Genomic DNA, 21,615 nt, shown 5'->3' with positions numbered 1-21,615 from the left:
AATTTAGACACTGCATTGTGCAATAAGGACAATCCCTAAAAAAAATAATTAGAAAATGCTTACAGACTTTTTTGGGGGCGACAATAAATGTTAAGTAATCTTTATTGATGATAAAAAAAGTTTGCAAACTTTGCATGAGACAATATATGAACTGGAGAACCTTTCACTATTCTAATCAACATATCTTAGTGACAGCTGCCCTGCTTCTCTACTACCTTGCATCTTGAAAAGTCACGAACACTTCTGCAAAGAAAGCATAATGTTCTGAAAGGTAGTATTTTTCATCCACTGTGCTCAGCTGAAAATTACTTTATGAGATCTAAGGTAGTGAAGGATTGGACCCAGATGAAAGTACTAATAGTTAAGGCTCATATTTCTACATGACCTGTGATGAAAGACAAAAAGGTGCTGCATCTCCAGAGACTTTGGGGAATGTTCAGGGACTGATATAATTAATAACTAACCGTTCCATTTGGTAACCCTTAATCTCATTTTCTCAGGCTTGCGTCCTACAGATTATTTATAAATCAGATTGGTACTCATAGTAACTATTCCCCTGAGTTTGCAAAGTGAAGGGAGCCCAAAATGACTTCTGCTTTTCACAGCAGGGTCAATTGAGCACATCATCCTCCTCAGCAGGATAAAATGAATACTGTGCAGTCTACTCTGGGGAAAATAATTTCTCTTTCATACAATACTAGTATGAACTGGGGAAGACTCTGTAAATTTAAGGAGGAAAGTACTGTCCTTTAAATCTATAGCAAAACACTTGCACCATTTCAGCTTGTGCTGAACCTCCTCTGCAGGTGACATGGCCAGTGTGACCACATGGCTGCAACACACCATCGAGCATCTCCTGCACATGGCCTGGGTCTTTTGCACCCTCTCCCCCACCTTGTAACAGAGCATCAGCAGCCTATGGAGGAAAGGACTTTTCATGTCTCTTCACAAGAGAAAAGGAAGGGAGACCTCTATGCAATTTGTTGAGATGAGATGTAAATTCTCATTCTGTTTCTAGTCTGAGAAACAACAGCTGCATTGTAGAGAAGCAAAGTTTTTGGAAGTTAATTTCATTGCAAAGAGAAAAGGTGTTTGTCTTTGCTTCTAGATACATATTCAGTGCAGAGTCAGAAAGTTAAGCTGCAGACCAAAATTCTTGGAACTTACGAAGATAATACTTGCAGAGGAATTATTTCAGGAGGAACTTGCAGCTATCAAAATATATATGCCAACAAGAATAAATTTCAAGTCACTCACATAGCTGTGACTTCTGTGACTTTTAGCAGGAAATGATAAATGCTCCTTTTCACCACCAAATTAACAGTGGACTACTTTTATTTTATCAATACGGTATCACCATTTCTAAAACTCCACTTTACAATGCAATTTCTTCCCTCAGGAAAGTCCTCCAGTGGTCTTTTGCAGGCATTGTATTACTACCAGGCTTCAAAGCCTGATCTGTACTGATTCATGGGACTGTTTAATCTATGATCCACAGCACCCTTTGGCAGAGTCCCACAGCTTAACAGCACATAATGCAAAGAGCCAAGTCCTTTCATTTATTTCACGCCTCAATTTTATCAACTCAATCTGACCCCCACCTAAAAGTCTTTTACATTGCAAAACACTGTGTGATGGTTAACATATGGATATTATTAATACATTACTTCCAGCTTTGGGTGTTCCAATTTCAGAATTATTATGTTTCCTTTGTGACATTGTATATTTATTAATAAAATACATAATAATTTATTTGACAATTTATATATACATACATATACACACTCGAAGTAAAACTTAATATGGTATGTGAAACACTATACAGTGCTGCACAGCAGGACTGTACTACTATATTTTACATAAACAGTCAAAAAATAACATTCGCTATGTCATGACCTCTTTATCAGTCTGACGGATTGTGTGAGATTTTCCTTTTATTTACATTAGGTTCATAGAAAAAAGCTCTTGAGAGACCAAAATTAGAATGATTGTGGCTTATCAGTTTCATTCATTAAATAACTGAAAGCATATGCTTTTAGGAGATTAAGTGAAAAAACGGAAACCATTCCTATCTACAGTTTAAAGCAATATACTTCGAAGAAATGAATGATCTGCAGGTGACTACTTAAGGCTGTGTGATTTAATGATTTCTTTTATCGACTTAGCGAGCAGCAGAGCAGAGACGATACTTGTGACCTGATGAGAAGCTGAGTCTGCACAAGAGGGTCCGAGGTCCCTCGCACCTCTGTCTTGCAGAAGGGGAGAGGAACAACCTGTTCCAGGTATTTAGTGGTGGAAAAATTTCATACCTGGGATTCTGTGGGAATCATTGAGGTGGTAAATGACGCCACGCACCCAAATTCACGCGGTTTCGGGGGGGACGATGGCGAAAGCCCAGGCAGAGCCGGGGGGTGTCCGGCCAGCCCGGCAGCCCTCCGCAGTCCGGGGCAGCCCGCGCTCCCGGCCGGCGCGGCGGAGCCTCCCGGCACCGCGCCCGGCTGCCGAGCGCCCGTGGCGTTCACAGCCCCTGCCCGGGACAGCCCGCGGGACGGCGGAGGGGAAGGGGTGAGGGGATGCCGGGGACAGGGGGAAGCGCAGCCAGGGGCAGGCGGGAAGGGACGTTACCTGCCGATATGGAGGAACGTGAAAGTTGGGCGAAGAGAAGGAGGGCGGTCAGCGCATCCCTCCGCCTTCCCCTTCCCGGCCGCTCCGCCCGGGGTCGCCGGCGTTGCTCCCCTCCCCGCGGCGGCCAGGGGCAATGTCCTCCCCCCGCCGCCGCCCCCGCTCCGGCCCTACCCCTCCTCCGCCCCCCTCGCACCGCCTCCCCCCCCCGCCGGCGGAGGTGAGGCGAGGCGCAGCGCCGACTGCGGCGGCCGTGCGGGAGGAGAGGGGTGGCGGGCACGGTGCGCGGCGCCCGGCTGCATCCACCGCCAGCCCGGGTGCGCACGGCCATGGGGAGCGGCCGCCGCTCCAGCTGCCGCCGAGAAACTCCCCTCCGGATGTCGGCCGCGGGTGGCCTGGTCTGAGCAGGAGGAGGGAGAGGAGGAAGGGCCGTAGCAGCGGCGGACTGTGCAAGTTGCGCTCTGCCCTTCTTCTCCCCGGCCCGTCTTCCGCCCGCGGAGCAGCATGCGGACTGGCCTCCGCGCTCCCTCAGATGTGCTCTGGCTGCCGCCGCCTTCAGTGCATCCTGCTGCTGGCAGCGCTCACCCGGGCGCTGGATGAGACGGGAGCGGGGAGATCGCCGCTGCGGTTCCGCCCGCTCCTTCATGCGGGCTGGTGCTCCGGCGGAGCCAGCGCGGCCGCCGCGGAGGAGCCGGGCTGCCCGCCCGCCCCTTGCCCGCCCGCCCGGGGGGCCCGCATGGCGTGCTACCTGGTCATCAGCTCCCGGCACCTCAGCAACGGGCACTACCGCGGCATCAAAGGCGTCTTCAGGGGACCGCTCTGCAAGAAGGGCGCTCGCTCGCCGGTAATGCCACCTCCTCGCCCCCTCCCTCATTGCCCCCCGCACGGTAGGAGCGGGGCGGGCGCTGCCCACGCTGGGGGCGGCCGGCGCGGCTGCGGGGGGCGCGGGCCGTGGGCACCGCTCGGTTCCGCTCTGCGGGACCCCGGCGTGGGCGCTGCCTCGCCGGGCGGCTCGGAAAAGTTTCTCGGTCGGCGGCCGCCGGAGCGTGGCCGCGGGGACGGGGCTGGGGGCGGCGCTGGCGCTCGGCGGTGGGGCGGGGGTACGGCTGAGCCCGGGCTATCCGCGGACCGCGTCTCGGGCTCCTGCCCAGGGAGAGGTTAATTTCTGATGCTTTGGTGAGAAGTTAGAGGCTGCTAGAGGGGAAGGCGCCGTGTCGGCTCCAGGTGTCGCGGTTTAGTACCTTGTCCAAGGTTTTGACGCGGAGGAGCATCGTCCTAGTGGTTTCGTCTGCCAGAAAATGCACTTGCGAGTTTGCGGCGCGTTGTGAACTACCTGTCGAGACCGACATCTAGGTAAAGCAGCCTGAAGTTTGGGGCGGTCCCGCCAGGCTGCAGACCCGTTGGGCTACCCTAGACGGTGTCCGTGAGTCGCTCAAGGTGTTTCGTAGGGGCGAACGGGAGCCCTGTGCTGCGGGAGTAGCGGGGCAGCCGCCGAGCGGAGGTGCCCAGGCGGCCGCGAAGCCCCGCTGCCTCTCCCTCGCCTCTCCGTGGTGCCTGTGGCATCGTAACCTCCTCCGCAGCCGCCACGGAACTTTCCCTGTCACTGTGCCGGGTGTCAGTGTGTGATATACGGAGGGGTACGGACCTGCTGCCCGCCTCGTACGAGTACCAGGGACACCCTGAGCCCGCTGGTGGGACTGCCTGGGCTTCGGCAGGTTGTGCCCCGTAACACACCTGCATCCTAAATACCTGTCGGGAACGAAAGTCTGCTTTCCCTTTCTTGACTTTCAATGACCAAAATGACACATATTTCACTCTGCTCCCCAAATCCCCTTCTGTGTTGAGTACCAGCACTCTGCTAGAGCAGCTGCAGGTTCTTCCCTCGTACTGCTGTGTCTGTCGTGTGCAGTATAGCACAGCTGTGCCGCAGGTACCAGCATCAGTCATTGGCTGAGCTGCGTTTGTGGTCTTTGACCCACGGAGCTGATCCACTTTCCACTTCTGCGTGTGGAACCCCCTGAAATGCAGGCAACATTTACTGAGGTCCATGTTCAAAGTTAGGTCAAAAGATCTAAAATGGGAACAAGCTTGATTGTAAATACTTCTGATTTAGTAGAACTTTAACAACTGATATTTAAGTCGTGTAGTATCAGAAGAATGGGAAGATATTACCCTCCAAATGTTATGTGCCAAGTCCTTCACTTTCCAATTTCTTTCCCTTTTTAACTGCCACACCACTCCTCTCCATCTAAGTACTTCATGAAATAAATTTGTCTGACTCAACTACCAAATCATAATTTTAAACACAGTTCCACTAACAAACAGTAATTTTAAACATAGTTCTGCTACCGAGTGGGAGTAATTTTTGTTTATGTGTAAGTAACAGAGAAGAAGACCAATGGAAATTGATGCTCCTTATTCTTTAGAAGTGTATATTTTGTAAAGGATTTTCTTTTAAATTAAACATTTTAATCTTAAGCCAGCCATCTAGGGTTTAGTGGAAAAGGAAAAAAGCTACTAAATTGAAAATTAATCTCAAGTCTCTTTCACTATACAGAAATGTTCTTTCGTGAGCTTGCCGGAGTTTGAAAAAAGTAGTAAGGGCACTTTGTATTGCCTTTCATTAAGACTGAACATCTTGTTTCCTAAATTTGTATTACCAGGAGTTAGTACATTTTATATGTTTTGGGGCAATTTCTACAGAAAGGACTGAAGTTTAGCAATCCTTAGGTTTCATTCTTAATTCTTGAGGGAAACCTTTATTTCTCTGCAAATTTCTTTTTTTTTTTTTCTTTGTTTTCTTTTGCCTTTTTTGGTGGCTACTCTTTGAAGCTAGTTGGGCTTTGAGGTCATAGGCTAAGGCCTTTAGAGAAGGAGTGTTGGACAGCTCATGGGAGTAAAGGTGCATGATAAGGTTTTATTAATGCTGGTAATTGTAGCTCTGTAACTCTTTCATGTGTTTGATATTTTGATCTTACTATTGGTTTATATATGCTATTTTCCTATTTTGATATGGAAGTTCAGATTTTAGGGATAAAGGATGCTCAGATGGCACAGAGGATAATAGTTTGCTATTAAATACTGAAAGCACGTGTCTACGAATTCATAACTTTCCAGACCATATCCTTCTTGCTTATCAGTGTGCATAAATTTGGGAACAGTGAACAGCAAACAACACTATCTGGATACATTTTCCACTATGGATGTGGGAGCCATGCATATTGAGATCTAGTATTGACTGAGGTAATAAAATTGTTTTAAACATGAAAAATGCCCCACACAATGCAAACAAACTCTCCATCTATCGAGTTAAACTTGGGACCTCTTTTTATACTTAAGAAGGCAGTCTTAGGCAAATGACATTTATTTGTATTCCCTGTGCTGTGCTTTTATTTAATCCCTCCTGATTATAACTTTGAAAGATACAAGTTTTGTCTTGCAGTCATTTTTAAAATGTTGAATTGGAAGCAGCCTTGAAGATTTGATTTTATCATTTGTACCATTAAACAATCTTCTGTTTGTACACTCTGAGTGATCTTATGCATGAGTCTATGTAGCCTTTAATGGATAACATGTACCTTACTGTATTTAAAGTGTTCTGTATTAACAGACCATGAAATGTCAGTAGACTTAAGGCTATGCTTTAAGAAATGAGAACAGTGGTGAATATTTTAAATACCTTTATCAAATTTCATGGTTTTATGAGCAAGGATTTTTTTTCAGTCTGGGTGTTTATGTGGTATTTATTTAGCATACTTTGCTATTATTGTGCCAGAAACAGCTCTGATCTTTCTTCCTGGTATGCAGAGAGACCTTTAGCTGTAGCAGTTCTAACAAGAACAAGATATGTAGAACTACAAGGATAACACACTTTGGGTATGTAATGAATTTGTCATGATGTTGTCATAAAATCCTTTAAAAATTTTACCTTTCCTTTGCCCACTTTTACATATTGGAGAAGGGACTAGCTATGAATATAATGAAGTTAGTGGTAATGAATTCAGAAAGAGTGGAATTAGAAGCAGTCACCAGTGAATCCTTTATCAGTGGAGTCTGATGGGGAAGTTACATGGGGAAGGAAAAGCTGAGTTTGAAAATGATGCCAACATTACTGAGGATGATGGGCAGTAAGCCAATAAAGGAAGCTGCTTACTTTAGAGACCTGTTTATGTGCTTTAAGCTTTTATATTTTATCTGAAAAGTTATATTCAGAAACATGTTATAAGCAAATTTTCTGACTCTGAAAATTGCTATTTAAGGAAATGCATTATGTACAGAAATATTGCTTACACTTCAGAGTCATGGTATTGTCTGCAGGATTTTTGAGTCCTGAATAGATTACATTGATCAGTGTACTGGTTTTACTTTTTGAAGTCATGATAGGTAATGCTGTTGTACTCACCTGCAGCTCAACCTGCTCAGAGGTCACAAGCCTGGTAAAGCTGATGCTGGAAAGGACTTGCCTGCAAAACTTTTAAAGAAACTTCCAGGATACAGCAGAAAATGGTACTGGGAATTCAGCAGATGGCCCCCTTGCTTCTGAATCATTTCTAAGCCAAGGATGTTATTAGGGTGCACTGTTCTGCCTGTGCCTTTTTAAGATAAGATATAAACAAAGTCTCATTTACTACTCAGTATTTAAAGATCCCTTTGTATTTTGAAGGAAATAGAAGGCTCAGAAGACCCAGTGCCTTAGCCAATTTCTGACTTAGCTAATTATTTTTCTTCCGTTGTTCCCTGCAGCTTCAGCTGAATACAGTATTTTTCATGTACTTCTCTAAGCTGTTTTCAAATAAAGCTGTCAAGCAGCTGCTCCGTTGCACTTGGTGCTTGCCTGAGTTCTTTGGGTTGTTGGGGGTGGGAAAGGCTTCTTTTCTGTTTCGCAGAGTTACCTTTAAAAAAGTACAGCTCTCACCCCATGTCCACAGGCTCCAATCTAATTAAGTTCATTGCAGGTACTTGAAAGTAATGAGAGTTTAGTTGATACTGAGCCATAAGCAAGCTGTTGTAGCACTAAAGCAAGTATAACCTGGACTGAGTAGCACCTTAGCACTCTCTGCAGATAACAACACAAGGCACTTGGAAACTTCAAAAACTTAGGTGAGCCTGAGGACTGAATGACTGTAAACAGAGAACAGGAGGGCCATGGCCTGTCTGCCTGAGATCAATGCTAGAAACACTGGCATAACCAAGTCTGCCACAAAGTGACAGTGTTGTGTTTGCCACCAGCCAGTGGCAAACCCAGCACAGTTGTCACAAAGCAATTTAAGGGCTAGAGGGTGGATGTTTACCATGTGAAATATGGTTCAGGTGACAGCAGCTTAAAGGAGGATCCACTGTACATCTGGGTGGTGACTGGAAGACGAGATAGCTTGTGGGTTTCTGACTATAAGCAAATCATCCTTTAGCACTGTGACTCAACAGCACTGAAAGCAGAGAGGAAGGGTGTGCTGGGGCATTACAAGGAAAATGCATGGAAAATAAAATTTAAGTTAGGAAATACAGTCTAAAGGGACCAATAATAAACCAGCAACTCTAATAAATAATCCTTCTACAAAAGGAAGAGGGGAAAAAAAACCCCAACTGCACTAACAAAATTTTTGGAAAGAAAAAAGAAGGGAGAAATAAAGAAGATGGAAAATGGTATTTTCCAGTGCCAAAAGTCACTGGCAGCTGCCTCCAGCAGAAGTGGCTAGCTGCCAGGGGGTATTCTGAAAGCTAGGAGCTGGCTTATAGAGGTATCTGCCTTACACAAACCAAGGGCAGGCACTCCTGCTATACTGTTTCTGATCTCATTGATTCCTGGCACTTTGTGTCTCAGAGTGGGCTGAGTGTTTCCTACCAACCCTCCTGCCTCCACTGTGCTGGAGAATATGAGCATTCCCACACTCCACCTTACAGTGACCTTATTTCTTGATTTCATATAGTTCCTGTTACAGTGCTTTTTGTGCAATTCTGCAACATGTGAGAGACAGAAAGAACTTTCAGAAAATAGGAATGTGCTTTTTGCCACATGTAGCTTTGGTGCTCATGCCTTGTATTAAACCTGGTGTTGTGGAATCTATCACTTCTGAGCATATTTTGATTCTAATTCAGTGAGTGGGTAGCACTTTGTATATAGCATTGCAATTAAATTTAATCATCTTCAACCAATTTCTGCTGGGGCCATTTCCTTCACCCACAATTAGTAGTAATGTTAAACAGGTGCTTTATGTCTGACAGCACCTTTCCAGCATTCTAATATTTTTATTGGTCGCTCAAGCGAGTTCGTAAACCCAGATCAATTTCTCTGTTATTTTGCATTTGGCAAGGCCTGTTTGTCCATTAGTTCCAGAACTATTGCCATTACCTCCATTTGCATTCTCACTTTCAGTTCATATGCATTTCACTCATCCAGAGCATAGCAGTTTAGTGGGTTTCCTTATTTTATTTTTTTTTAAATTCTGCAATGTGTACAGATTTGAAAATGAATGTAGAGACCTAGTGACTGTGAAATAGGTGCTCCCTCTGAGGGTGGTTTGAGCTGTTACCCAGGCTCCAAGCATTAAAGGCTGCTCCTCTGCCTGTTCAGCCCTGTTTTCTGGACTCTTGCCCACATGTGCTGTCCATGGTCAGCACTTGCCTGGCTTTGCTGGGGAGGATGCTCCAGTTCCTTCCTCTGTCCAAGTGAATGTTTTGTTTTGACCACTTTATTAGTAAATAAACTGCGTGACTTCATTTTTGCAAATGCATGCATGTGAGATTAGATTCTGTAAAAAGAAAGCTATGGTCAAAAATATCATCCTCTGAATCTACTTTTTCCCTCCAAAAGCTTTGCAAAAGTCCCCTGTAAAATGTACCTAAATAGAGAAGGAAAAGAGACCTTTAAAAGGCTGGCAAGAATGTAGGCAATTTTCCCTACCTGAGTTTTTCTAGTGGACTGTATAGCCTTTGGCTGCAATGCTTTGGGCTTTTTATTTAGGGTGTTGGTATTTTGTTGTTGTTGTTTTGTTGGTTTGGTGGTGGTTTTTTGTTTGTTTTGTTGTGGTTTTTTTGGTTGGGCTTTTTTTTCATTTCACAAGACTAACCTTTGTTAAGTCTTTTTATCACATCACATCACAGCTGATCACTTTAGAAGACTCAGTCATTACCTGCAAATGTAATTTTACTCACTTGTCGTGGGGAAAATGTTGACATCTCTGTGGAAAAAAAATAGATATTCAAAAATTTTTTATCTGACTGCTGGCAAACTTATTTTAAAATGCTACTGCAGTACACTGTAAGAGGTTTAGTTTTACCTCTTTATGTGTCTATCCACAAAAAATGATGTATCACATTTGTTACAAAACACAGCATAAGCTGTAGACCCTCTTTTAGAGCTCCCGAGTTAGGATCTTACTATCTAAGTTTTGTACACCTACCATGGTAAAAAAAAATAGGAATAATTTACATAAAAATTCAAATTAAATTTATTACAACATCAAGTTAATGTTAAAGAGAAGTACAGAGAAGTGCATGCATGCACTTGCCGGAACTGGAATTCCCAACATAACATGCAGTACCATTAAAATCCAGTTTGACCCTCCCAGGAATTAAGCAGTCTTCACTGGAGAATAAACCTGTTTGCAAACATATGTGCATGGAACAGTCTATGCATGTAAACACTTCTGAATAGCAATAAGAAGATCCTTTAAAAGAACTTTTTAGCATCTGCATTGACAGCTGTAAGCACTGTTTTTTGAAGATTCAACCTGCTCTGCTCTTAGCCTTTGAACCTTCAAAACTCTGAATGAACACTATTAAAATTATTTATGTTGATAATCTGCATAGGTGATAAGGCTACTGCAATATTAGAGCCAGATATCTAAAGTTCAGTCCTGCATTTGTGTATTTTGTGTGGGCACATAGCACCACTTGTCTCATTCAATCAGCTGCAGTGCTCAAGTATCAAGATTAGTCATGGGGTAGGTACACATACCTGAAAATGCTCTTCACTGTGCAGAACATATTGTTCTGTGCCCAGTCATAAGGCACTTAAACAACAGCTCTTTCTTTTTTCCTTTCCTTTTTTTTTTTTTAATACTAGACTAAATTTATGTGCATACTAGATAAGATGTAAACATCATCAAAATTTTGTCCCAGTTTCATAGTTATGCATAATGATAATTGGCAAGCTGGTTCAAGTAAAGAAATAGAACTATTGCTGGGAGATTGCATGCAGCCCTGAAACAATTCATACATTAATCAACTCTAGTTGATATCAATTTTTCAATTGATGTTTTCCATGGAACCCATTCTAAAGCAGATTTAGTGCTTTTGTGTCAACAGAAATATTCTATCAATATTCTGCTCAGACTGAACTAGAGAGCTGTATTTGGTGTCTTTGAGAACATTCTCAGTTGTAATCAGCTGTAAATCTTCAGCCCTCATTTCCAACTTAGACTGCAACATGTGAGGAAGTCTTGTGAAACTAGATTAGAAAGTGTAAGAAGAGAGTTCCCTAAAATACATCCTTTGATAGCAATATATTTGCTAGATTATATTTTGGGGTTAAATTTATAAATGAAATCTGTATGAATCCTATGATCAGAGAGTCTCCTAGAAATGTGAATTCTTACAGTTATTAAGGTGTTCTGAGTATTTTTTTCAAAGAAAAGTTTTCATATCCAGATATTTATAGCTCCTATTTTATTAGCTTTTGCGGGTTCAAGAAGTAACCAGTACAAATTGTTCATCCAAAGCAATCTTCATTTTTCTGTGCTAATAATTACATTTTCAATTTATGTATGACTTCAGTGAGGTGTGTAAACTCTGACCATGGATTTTATTGAGAGATCTTAGAAAAAGCAGAATGTGTATTATTATGCCACCCTTTTTTAGACACGGAAAAATGGAGTTATGGTCTTGCTGTATTGAGCCTGCTCTTGAGCCCTTGCCTTTGAATACAAGAAGCTTCTGGTGACATTACAGGTTGACAGGGAGTGACTCTGCAGGGTCCTTGCATCAGCTGGTTGATGAATTTTGTGGTCCCAATGCTGGCTAAGGCGAGTGGTGTGTGGACTGGATGATAACAAGGATTTCTCAGCGTGAGAAAGGCTCTGCTTTCTTCCAGATGCTGCACTGAGGGCTCCTGTGTGCTGGGAGGCATTAGGGTGTAGGAATCCAATATCCAGGATTCCCACAGCCCACGTGGCCACAGGTCTGTGCCAAACAGCAGGCACAAAGTCATCTCCACACAGGGAGTGGCTGCTTGGTCTGACGGGCACGGGTCAGAAAATGTCTCATAGCTATTGAGAAATGAAATGAAATTAAAAATCTCAGTCATGTAGGTCCCTGTAGAAAACAAACTCACAAGGTGATGTGCATGCAAGTAGTTTATGTGTACCAAGTAATAAATAAACATCCCATAAATGTCTCTGAATACATATGCAGCTTCTCCAGGCTGTCTGAATGCTTAACTGCTGTCCTTACAAAGCTGTGCTACTGCTCCTCCTGTATAGGAGTCCCAGGCTGCTCTGTTGTAAACATCTACAGGATGGAGACCAGCATTTTTCCCTTCTTTAATGTTTCAATATACACTTACATCACTTTAAAGAGAAGACAGCAAAACCCATATGAAAAAATAGTTTAGTCAGACAAATGAAGAAAAATCAGGTTTGTACTGCATACAAAGATTTCAATTTTCATTTTAATGATAAATGTATCCTTGGCTATTACATATGGAAAAGAGGCAATACAAGGAAAAATGTTGTAGACACTGCTTATTCACAAATAAGCATAATTTTTAAATTTTTTTTTTCTGGGAGAGAGTGATAAAATTTTGTGATGACTAATAATGGAAAAATCACAGATTTGTGCTCTTGGATGCAGATGTATTCATATCCTATAAACCAAAAATTACATTGAAATACGTATTGAATATGTAAACTGGCTGATTTTATACTTTGTTCATCTTCTGCTGAGGACCTGTTTATAACCAGTGTATTCTATTCCACATGCAACAGGAGATTCTTATTGTGTATATATACTGCACAATAGATATGTTTTATTGCTTAGCATTATAATAAGCATCTTTTATAAGTTAAACTTAAAAAAATACAGATCCAATATTGTGGTTATTTATCTCAAAACTAAACCCTTCCCAAAAAATAAACAAGAAATGACCTTCAAATTTATTCCCTACAGGACATGTCTTATTTGAAAATGATAACACTTGGTGGAGAAAGATACGCCTTTCATTTTGGCTAGGTTAATAAATCTGTGCACTGGGCTTTTTATTATATAAAGAAGATATGATGACTTGAAATAGAGGGTTGTACCCATATGCCATGCTATTACTTTTAATGGAGAAAGGATAATGCAGCAAACAAATTCATTGGGTTTTTTTCTTTTTTTCTGACAGCTATCTGCTGTTTATATTGTTATTTCTTCACCTCAAAGAATCACTGACGTTGTAGGTGATTGAATTTGATGTCTGTGGGTTGTGGAATCAGCCTTTAAATATTTATGTTGATTTGCATATATGACAGCTTTCATCAGTAAAGATCATTATAAACAGCGAATTGGAAGAAGTTAGAAAATTTCTTTCCTTGAAAGGGATTTAAACAAGTTTACAGAATGACTTAACAGAGCTTGCATAATCTTCACAGTCAATAAAGACCAAAGGCAGAGAAATGTGCTTCAAATCTACAGCAAAAGTGTTTGGTTTCCACTGTGTGTTCTCAAAGACTTGCTCTTTAAGCTATATGTGAGGCTTACTGAATATGTACACTTAGAAATACTCCAGTAGAAAAACAGTTTTCAAGGCCTTTCTTTTTAAATCTGGAGTTCATCTGTAAACTTCAGTAATAAGGACATTGAACACCTTTCCCTCTACCAAAATAGAGATCCTTATCCCAAACATTTCCCAAAATATGTCTTCTAGTAATTGTGGTAGTAAAAATCTTGTCGTAATCTTGTAATAAAAAGTAACATCTTCTTGAAGTTTTGACACTGTCAGAAGAACAAAATTATGGTTTAAAAAGTGCTTGAAATACATAATTTTAAAAACTGTTTTAACTGCTGTGATTTATTATTGTACCAGGCAGTACAATAACCTTTGATAATTTAAAAAAAAAAATTTCAAACTCAGCAACACCCTAAGACACCCCAAACCGTGCCCCCAAATATAGCAAAATAATCAGCATGTGAGATCACCATGAATTGATGAGTCACTGACAGCCTTTCTTCCTGTGTCTGCTCAGGTAAAGTTCAGATCTTGACCTTCTGCTTGCCTGGGAGCCATTACAGAAACCCTAATGAGCTTCCTGATGGCCTTTCAAGAGTAATAACTGATTAAGTAATTGTAGCACCTTATGCTGAAGTGTTTTAGATACTTAAAGACTTCTGAGCCTCTTCCTACAGAAAAAGGGATGTCTGCTCAAGTTATATGATACAAGAGAAAATGTTCCTTTTTATCATTGTTAGGGTACTTTATGTTTATTCTTCTAACCTCGGGCTAATAAGGATGGTGACTGCAGGCATTAGGCATTAGACAGCCTTAAAAAGATTGATGCTTCTGATTACAGCATACTGTAGGATAAATTGTAGGTTCAAATCTCTCACAGAGTTAAAAAGGATATGTGGTATCTGGAGAAACATAAAGGTGTCAATTTTCTACTTGATAGTACTAATATATTTTGATAAGATCTGCATATTAAGAATGAGCCCTCAAATGCAGTGATTTAGTACTGCAATTGTACACTACTTCACAGGGAGGAGAACAAACAATAATGTGAATCCTTGCCTCTGCTCTGAAGGACAGAGAACAAAGATTGTAGGCATTACAGCAGGCAGGCATGGAGAGGACAGGGTTTTCAGGAGTGACTGGCAAGAGGAATGGAGGGGGGATAGGAAATGTGAACAGGGAGATTAATTGCAAAGTAAATGAGTCTGCTACAGAAAGCACTGAGGCTCAGATCCTCAAAGGCGGTGTGTGTGTATTAGTAAGCAACACCAGGGACTGTGCCAGGCATTGGAACTTAGTCAGCTAAACAATGAAATTGAGAGCGTTGTCTCCAGTATGTTTGTGCTGTTGAACAAGGAGCACTGCCCCAGACATTTCTTGGAGAGAGTTTGGGAGCTAGGATAGGGCGGAAACATTAACATCAGTGCAGTTTCAATTCCAGGAGAGGTCGACAGCATTGATGAGCTGCTCAGTGACAGGTAAATGCCTCCTTTTCTTAACTGGCTTTGAAATCCTACCCGTGTGTGGAACTGCAAACCACCTGCAGGGCAAACTGCTCAGACATTGTTGTTCCCAAAACTGTAACTGTGTGTTGAGAGAATGGTGGGTGTCATATGTCAAAACTGTGTTGGGAGGCATTGTGAAAAAACCCAGAATTAATGACACCACTAGTGCTTGAGCCTATTTCCAGGCTCTTTTCAGTTACTGGAATAAGTGCAGCCTGGCCTCCAGCTCCATCAATCTCTGCAGAAAATAGGACAGTATCTTGGGGTGTTGGGACTTCTGGAGATTGAAGGGTCGTGGCTGGATCTCCTGACATCAATCTGGTGGTTGGATCAGATGAAGTGGCTGGATTTCCTCACAAATCCCATTACAAATCCGTTTCGTGCTCCTGACAGAAGGATTCCCAGTAAATGTGATATGCATGTGCTGACTGGAGGAGAGAAAGTTCAGCTACACCATTCAGACAGCAAACTTCAAAGATAAAGAGCAGATGAGAGAGTATTGATGAATCATAATGAGCTTGGAGTAGTTTCTGTAGTTTCTTCAAGCATTCTTAAAATTCACAGGAAGCAGACGTGCACAGTGACTGTTCAGGGTGGAATTTTAGCTTGTGTAAATCAATCTGTTAAACTGATTGCATTTTCTAAGGCTGTTTTATGCCAATAGGATTTGGTCCTCAGATTTTATTTAGATTTTGTTTAGTAAGTAATGTGGCTAAAATTAGTGAATACTAGTTGCTAGGACCTCCAGGTGGAAGCATCACTGCGATTCAGTCACAAAATTTCAACCAGAAGGAAAATGTAACTGTGCTCCAAACATAAAACCTTGTATATTTTTGCTGTACTCTATGAAGTGACAGTCTTTTCTGTATTACTGAAACACAAACAATGCTGGTTAAATAAAAACCATGCTGCTATAGCAAATGTATTCAAGCAGTTAATATAATATCTTTCTCTTTATGGAGCACACCTTTGATTTGCACACTTCCCTGAGATAACATACACAGTTTGACTCAAAACTTGCTGCCACATTCCTTATCCTCATAGCAGGTAAGTGTTCATTAAGAAGGACAATTATGGGTTATTCACTGTGGGGTGGTCTTATACTAGATATTTTAGAAGCTCATCATGGTAACATTGGGGCCACTTACTTTTAGGAATCAGATTTCTGGTTGAAATAAATCAGATCTTAGTAAAAGACACATATAAATCAGTTTTTGTCTTTCCAGAAGAGAAAAGCTCCATAGAAATCAGTTGCAACTTTTGCTGGATTATAAATGCAGAGCAGTGCACTCTTGAAATGTGAATTAGTGATCAGACTTAATATCTCAATATTAAGTAATATTAATCCTGATCTAGTATTATCTTAATATCTTAATATTAAACTAATATCCAGTTCTGTGCTGTTACAATTTTTTTGCCTGAGTGAGTGACTAGGCTGGTTACCCAGTTAACCTCAGCTGTTGGCCTAGTGAAGTGATTAGTTTCTTATGAAGGACAAGTGTCCTTTTCAGATTTCATTTGAAATCTAATGCATTATCCTTAATTAATATAAAATACATTTTTCTGGATCTGTATGTTTAGCTGCTGTGTTAGGGATTTCTGTTTATTTTCCTTTAATTACAGTGTTGTGATTCTGTTAATTTCCTCTAACATAATACATACCAGAAACTTGCCCACAGTCATTATCTGTAACTCTGCTTGAGCAAGGACCCTGCTCTCTAGTGGCTTCAGTGGGATCCGTCCTCTGACAAAACAGGAGGGCTGGCGTTTATTTCCACATAAGATGTGTTTCTTCACGAGACAAGAGGGTCACTGTGCTGTTTCAGTCCTGCAGGTGAGTGCACACCAGGAATGCTGTGGGAATCCAGGTCACTGCTGGAAAGCTTTTGAGCTTGGTGCTTTGCTGGACAAAAGGGATTCACCTTTGGGAGGTCTTACTGCTTTCATGTTATTGATGGCACCACTTGGCAAGTGAAAGTTCTAGTTGTCTTGGTCTACTACAAGGTGGTAAATATTTCCATTGTGATTTTAACTCTAGGAAAATGACATCTGTGAGTATGCCAGAGGTTTTGTGAGACTGCTTCAGTTTCTCCACCTGAAGTGGATTTATATGATGACTTTCTGTTGGCCCATCTCTTGGTACACCTTCTAGCATAGTTACATGTGTGGTACATACAAGGCAGTGCTCTCTGTCCAAAAGTTCAGGAGGAAACCAGCATGAGATAAAGAGGATGGAATGGTGAAGGGCTGGGTTGCTTATCCTGCCAGAGATGCACTTGGAGTTCATCATGGTTCAGCAGCCAGGGGGTGAAGAACTGCCTTGGGAAGGTGAAAGGGAAAGGAAAATAAAGGGGAAGCAAAATATGGGAAACAATTTTTTTTTTTCCCATTGGTTTAGTTTCCATAATGCTAACAAGCTAGAGAAAAGGTATTCATCCATGGCCAAAGATCTGGAACATGATAACAGATGTAAAATAAGTGATACAAAGAAGTAAAAGCTTTGGAAAGCAGAATTTTGGCAATTTTGAATGAGGATATTTTTGCTCTCCCTGTAGCTGGTTAATGAATTAGACCACAACTTCAGCTGGAAATCAAGTCAGCTCTTTCACTGTGATATTTAGCCTTCTGGCACTGGTTTAACCCCACCCCCAAAGCAACTGAAACACAGATACAGATTACATAGGATTTTAGTTAATTTATATGTATTCTGTGTGTATGTATAGGTTACAGGCAATGTGATGGAAATAGGGTTGGTTTTAGTATGCAGATGGGTGAACTGCCTCCCCTGCATGACTGTAATTCCAGTGTTTTTATTAGTGTGTGTAAACTATAAACTGCAGCTCTTTTATCACCATGAGTGTGTTTATCACAAACTACAAGTTGAAAAAATGCTTCTTTTGTCAGGGAAAAAAGGAGAGTTCCTCTCTTCAGGTATGGTGCTGAGAATGATTTTGAGTAAAGGAGAGGATGACTCAATGTCTTTTCTGGTTGCAGGACCACAGCTTTGCATGGTAGATATGTCCCTAGGAAGCGTGGTTTTTAGGCAGGCATGTGCAATAATTTATGTCTGAGCCATTTGTTAATATTGGCAAAGTGTCATGGGTGCTCAAGCTCTGATGGCAGGCTGGGGACAGGGAGGCAGCAGCAGGTTGCTGCTTCATCCCTGCATCGGGGGCTGGCATTTTACACAGCAAGAGGTCAGAAAGGTGCATTATTTACCCTGTAACCTGTACAGGAATGAATCTGTGCTTCTCGGAGCTCTGTCAAGGAGTTTTACTGAGTTTGACTTCCATGATTTTGCGCAAAATCTCTTGAAAAAAGTGTTTACAGAGAGTCTTGGTTCCCATGCAATTACTCTGCCATATGCAGTGGCACATCTTACTCATTCTAGGAATGTTCTATGCTCCCAAGGGGATTTAAGAGTAAATACAACCACAAGTAAAAACTTAAAATATCAAATTAATTTTGTGTTATACACACAGAGTGACAGACAATGTCAGTTCAGGACTTGATCCTGCATATGTTGAAGTTGAGAAGATTTCTTGGTGTTATTTTGGTTTATGATTGGCACATAAAGGTCTTGATTTTTCTCTAGTTGTATTATTAAATGCTATTAAATAAATATATTAAATAAATATAGGCATAGCATATTAACAAAAAACAATGGCAAATGAGGAATACTCCAAATTCCTCCATAAGGAATATAATACAAAATTTGTAGCAGCATTTTTTATTTTCATGGAGAAAAAAATACATTTGAAATGCTATAATTATGTTCTGGAACAGAAATTCAGCCAGATAACTTTTGGGTCATTATATTATCTATGTTAGAAAGTGGTAATTGGGGATTACTGAGTGTCTATCAGGTTTGGCTTAACAGCAAACAAGGTTAACATAAGTGGTTGTATAGCTGAGTTAATTTTAAATGATCTTTCAGGCTGAGATATTAAGGCTGAAATGCCTTTAAAGGAAGCTAAATGGGGCTTGTGTTTTGAATGTGATCTGATGTATAATTAGATTTCTCCTACAGAAAGGTTAGAAGCTGTAATCCAATATTCAGAATCAACAGTGGAACTGTAACTTTTTAAATTTAGAAATGTATTAAACTTAATACAAGTTGATTTCAAAGATTTGCATACATGTAAATGTGAGGATATTGTAAGGTACTGGATTGAAAACATGAAAAATTTGGGATTATGCAGGATATTGTAAGTGAGATGAATTTTTACTCTGGATAGTTGGGCTATTAGAGTGTGTGTTTGGGCAGCTGGTATCATTATACATTAAAAGTAAATATGTTGGGAAAATGATTGAGGTGAAGAGCTGTTGTAAGAGCACACCAAACACTATCCATTATAGCACTTTTAAAGACTGCTGTACTTTTGCTAATATATTGTCATTTTTGAAAACTGAACAAGCTTAATGCATTGGAGAGGTCGGTTAATTAATTTATTGAAGGGTTTTTTTGACCAATAACTGACTATTTCTCTCTATCCTTAATAAAGAGATTTTTACAACTACTTTTTTTTTTTTTTCTTTTTGTTCTCTCAAAAGAAGGAAGGCTCAAAATGATGGCACTTTTAGCTCAAAATTTAGGCCAGCTTCTTTTGGCCGATTACTGAAATAGGGTTGCTGTGTTCTCTCATGAAGGGAGAATGATGTCTTTTTCACATGTATGCTTCCCATGCTAAGTCAGCTTGAATTAAAGTTGCTGAATGTTCTATGACAGAAAGAGCTTTGAACCTAAATTCGATTTTAGCTTTCCTTACTGCAGCCTGGGGATAGGAATAGGACATGAAGTGTTTTCACAGAATACGGGAAATCTTGTGGACGTTTGGCCACCTTCCTTTCCCTCTGTATTTATGCATTAATATGGTAAAAATACACTCAGCAAGCACGGAAAGGGGAAAGCCAGAAGAAAAGAACGGTTCCAGGAAATGCTGTATGAAGGAATTCTCTCCTTGTTTCTGTATATCTCCCTGGTTGCTGCTGGCCAAAGTGCTTTGCTCTTAGCGCCTGCTGCGATGGGTCAGTGTACACCCATGGCAGGTGACTGACAGAGCAGGGCAGAGAGCAGAGGGTCAGCAAAGGAAGGCACAAGGAGGCAAAAATGACCACGTCCCCTTCCTCCAAGAGCACCTGTGCAGACAGGACTGCACGATGCAGCAGCAGCAGTGGCTGGGAAGATCCTCCATCAGTCGCGAAGAGAAGTAAGAGGCAGATGGAGGGGGCCATTTGCTTCCTGTTTATGCTTGCAGAAAGTAAAGGGACACTCCCTGAAGTCAGGGGACATTAATGTACATGTGCATGTAGGCACTTAACAGGATCCAGTATCTAAGCCACAATATCTAACTACTGCTGATGTCTTTACAAGATAAAAAATATAGAGGAAAGTACATTTTCACTAAAGCTAGGGGAGATGTGATCTAGTATTCTCCTGATAAAATGTGATACTATTACTGGAGAGGGAAGGAATGTGTTTAGGGAAATTGATGTTTAAATTAAAAATGTATATTACATTTCTGTACATTCATTTTATGTTAATATTAACAAGACTAAAAATTTATCACGTTAATATTATGAGAACAGCATCAGTAATTTTTGCCTGGGTCCAGTGGTAGCATGTCTGTGATTCACTTGACACATCTTGGCTCTGAAAATTTTAATGAGATTTCATCCTTTTCCAGTCAGTGAAACTTCCTGTGCACTAAATGTCTAGCTGGTATGTGATTTTTGAAAAGAATGATATCTACTTGAATGAAGGAGAAAATCCTGGCAGAACTTAGGTATTAGTTACCTGTTAATCTAAAAATGACAGGCCAACGATAGTGTTATTTATTATTCAAAATAGTTATTGTAAACAGTCAGTCTTAAAGCAATTGTTTTGAGTTTACAAGGTAGGTGCAGTTCCAGGCTGGGGCCTTTCAGCACAAGTCCCTCAGCCTGGGGCTGTGCTTGAACTCAGAAGTTGCAGTAGGCATTCACTTGTGCAGGTGCTTTTAACAGGGAGTGTCTTTGGAGAGCTTGCTGGGTGAGATCATATGGAGGGGTAGCATTTGTGTTATTAAAAAAAACCTACTCCCTCTTAATCAGTGGGCAAAGGAGAAAGTAGCTAGATTATGTAGTGTTTGCATGAGAATAAGTGAATGGCTTTGTAAAATCTACCTGATTTTTTTTTTTTTGTGATAGGCTATACTTCTTCACCAAAACAGTAAAAAAAAAGAGAGTAAACATTAATGGGCATTACAACATGTAAATGCATTGTTCATGTAATGCTACATGACACCTATCCTGGAAAGGAAAGGACAGGGGTATATTTTCTAGTGTTATATCCTTAATTCTGTCATTTATAATGATAGGAAAGGTAATGAAAACTACCTGTTGAAGACAGCTCACAAAAATGATAAGTGAGAGCAAATAGGTGACACATTGGAAAGAAGAATTCCTGGTAGTTAGAGATGACAGAGGAGGTCTTATGTGCACTATCTATTGTGGTGCTCTGCCTGCCTCCTGGATAACTTTAGCAATTCAATTAACCGATATGAGCCTGTGTTTCATCATCTATAAAAGGTAGATTATACTTACCCACCTCACAGCATCTTTATAATTGATTTTTGTAAAGTGGTTTGGGATTCGCAGCTGAAAGGCACTGTACTAGTGTCAAGTATTATTATTATTGCTACTAGTAGTAGTAACAGTACTTGTCATTTATACTGCTCTTGGCTGTTCATGATGCTTTATGTAATGCATTCCTGCAGTGCCTCTGTGAAGTAGGTACATGTG

At 41.1% G+C, this 21,615-nt stretch overlaps 1 protein-coding gene across 1 annotated transcript in view; it reads left to right on the top strand.

Annotated features, from left to right (window-relative positions):
* The first annotated feature begins 2,886 nt into the window (after window positions 1–2,886).
* Window positions 2,887–21,615, top strand: part of ZNF804B (zinc finger protein 804B) — a 237,384-nt gene continuing 218,655 nt past the window's right edge. The window contains exon 1 of the mRNA XM_063412658.1: window positions 2,887–3,466. Coding sequence (XP_063268728.1) covers window positions 3,155–3,466 — 312 coding nt within the window. The 5' untranslated portion in view covers window positions 2,887–3,154. The remainder of the gene's footprint in view (window positions 3,467–21,615) is intronic.

Source organism: Prinia subflava, chromosome 1 (assembly GCF_021018805.1).
Source record: "Prinia subflava isolate CZ2003 ecotype Zambia chromosome 1, Cam_Psub_1.2, whole genome shotgun sequence".
Taxonomy (NCBI): Eukaryota; Metazoa; Chordata; class Aves; order Passeriformes; family Cisticolidae; genus Prinia; species Prinia subflava.
Note: the sequence above shows the minus strand (reverse complement) of the source record. Positions and strands in the feature narration are given on the sequence as shown.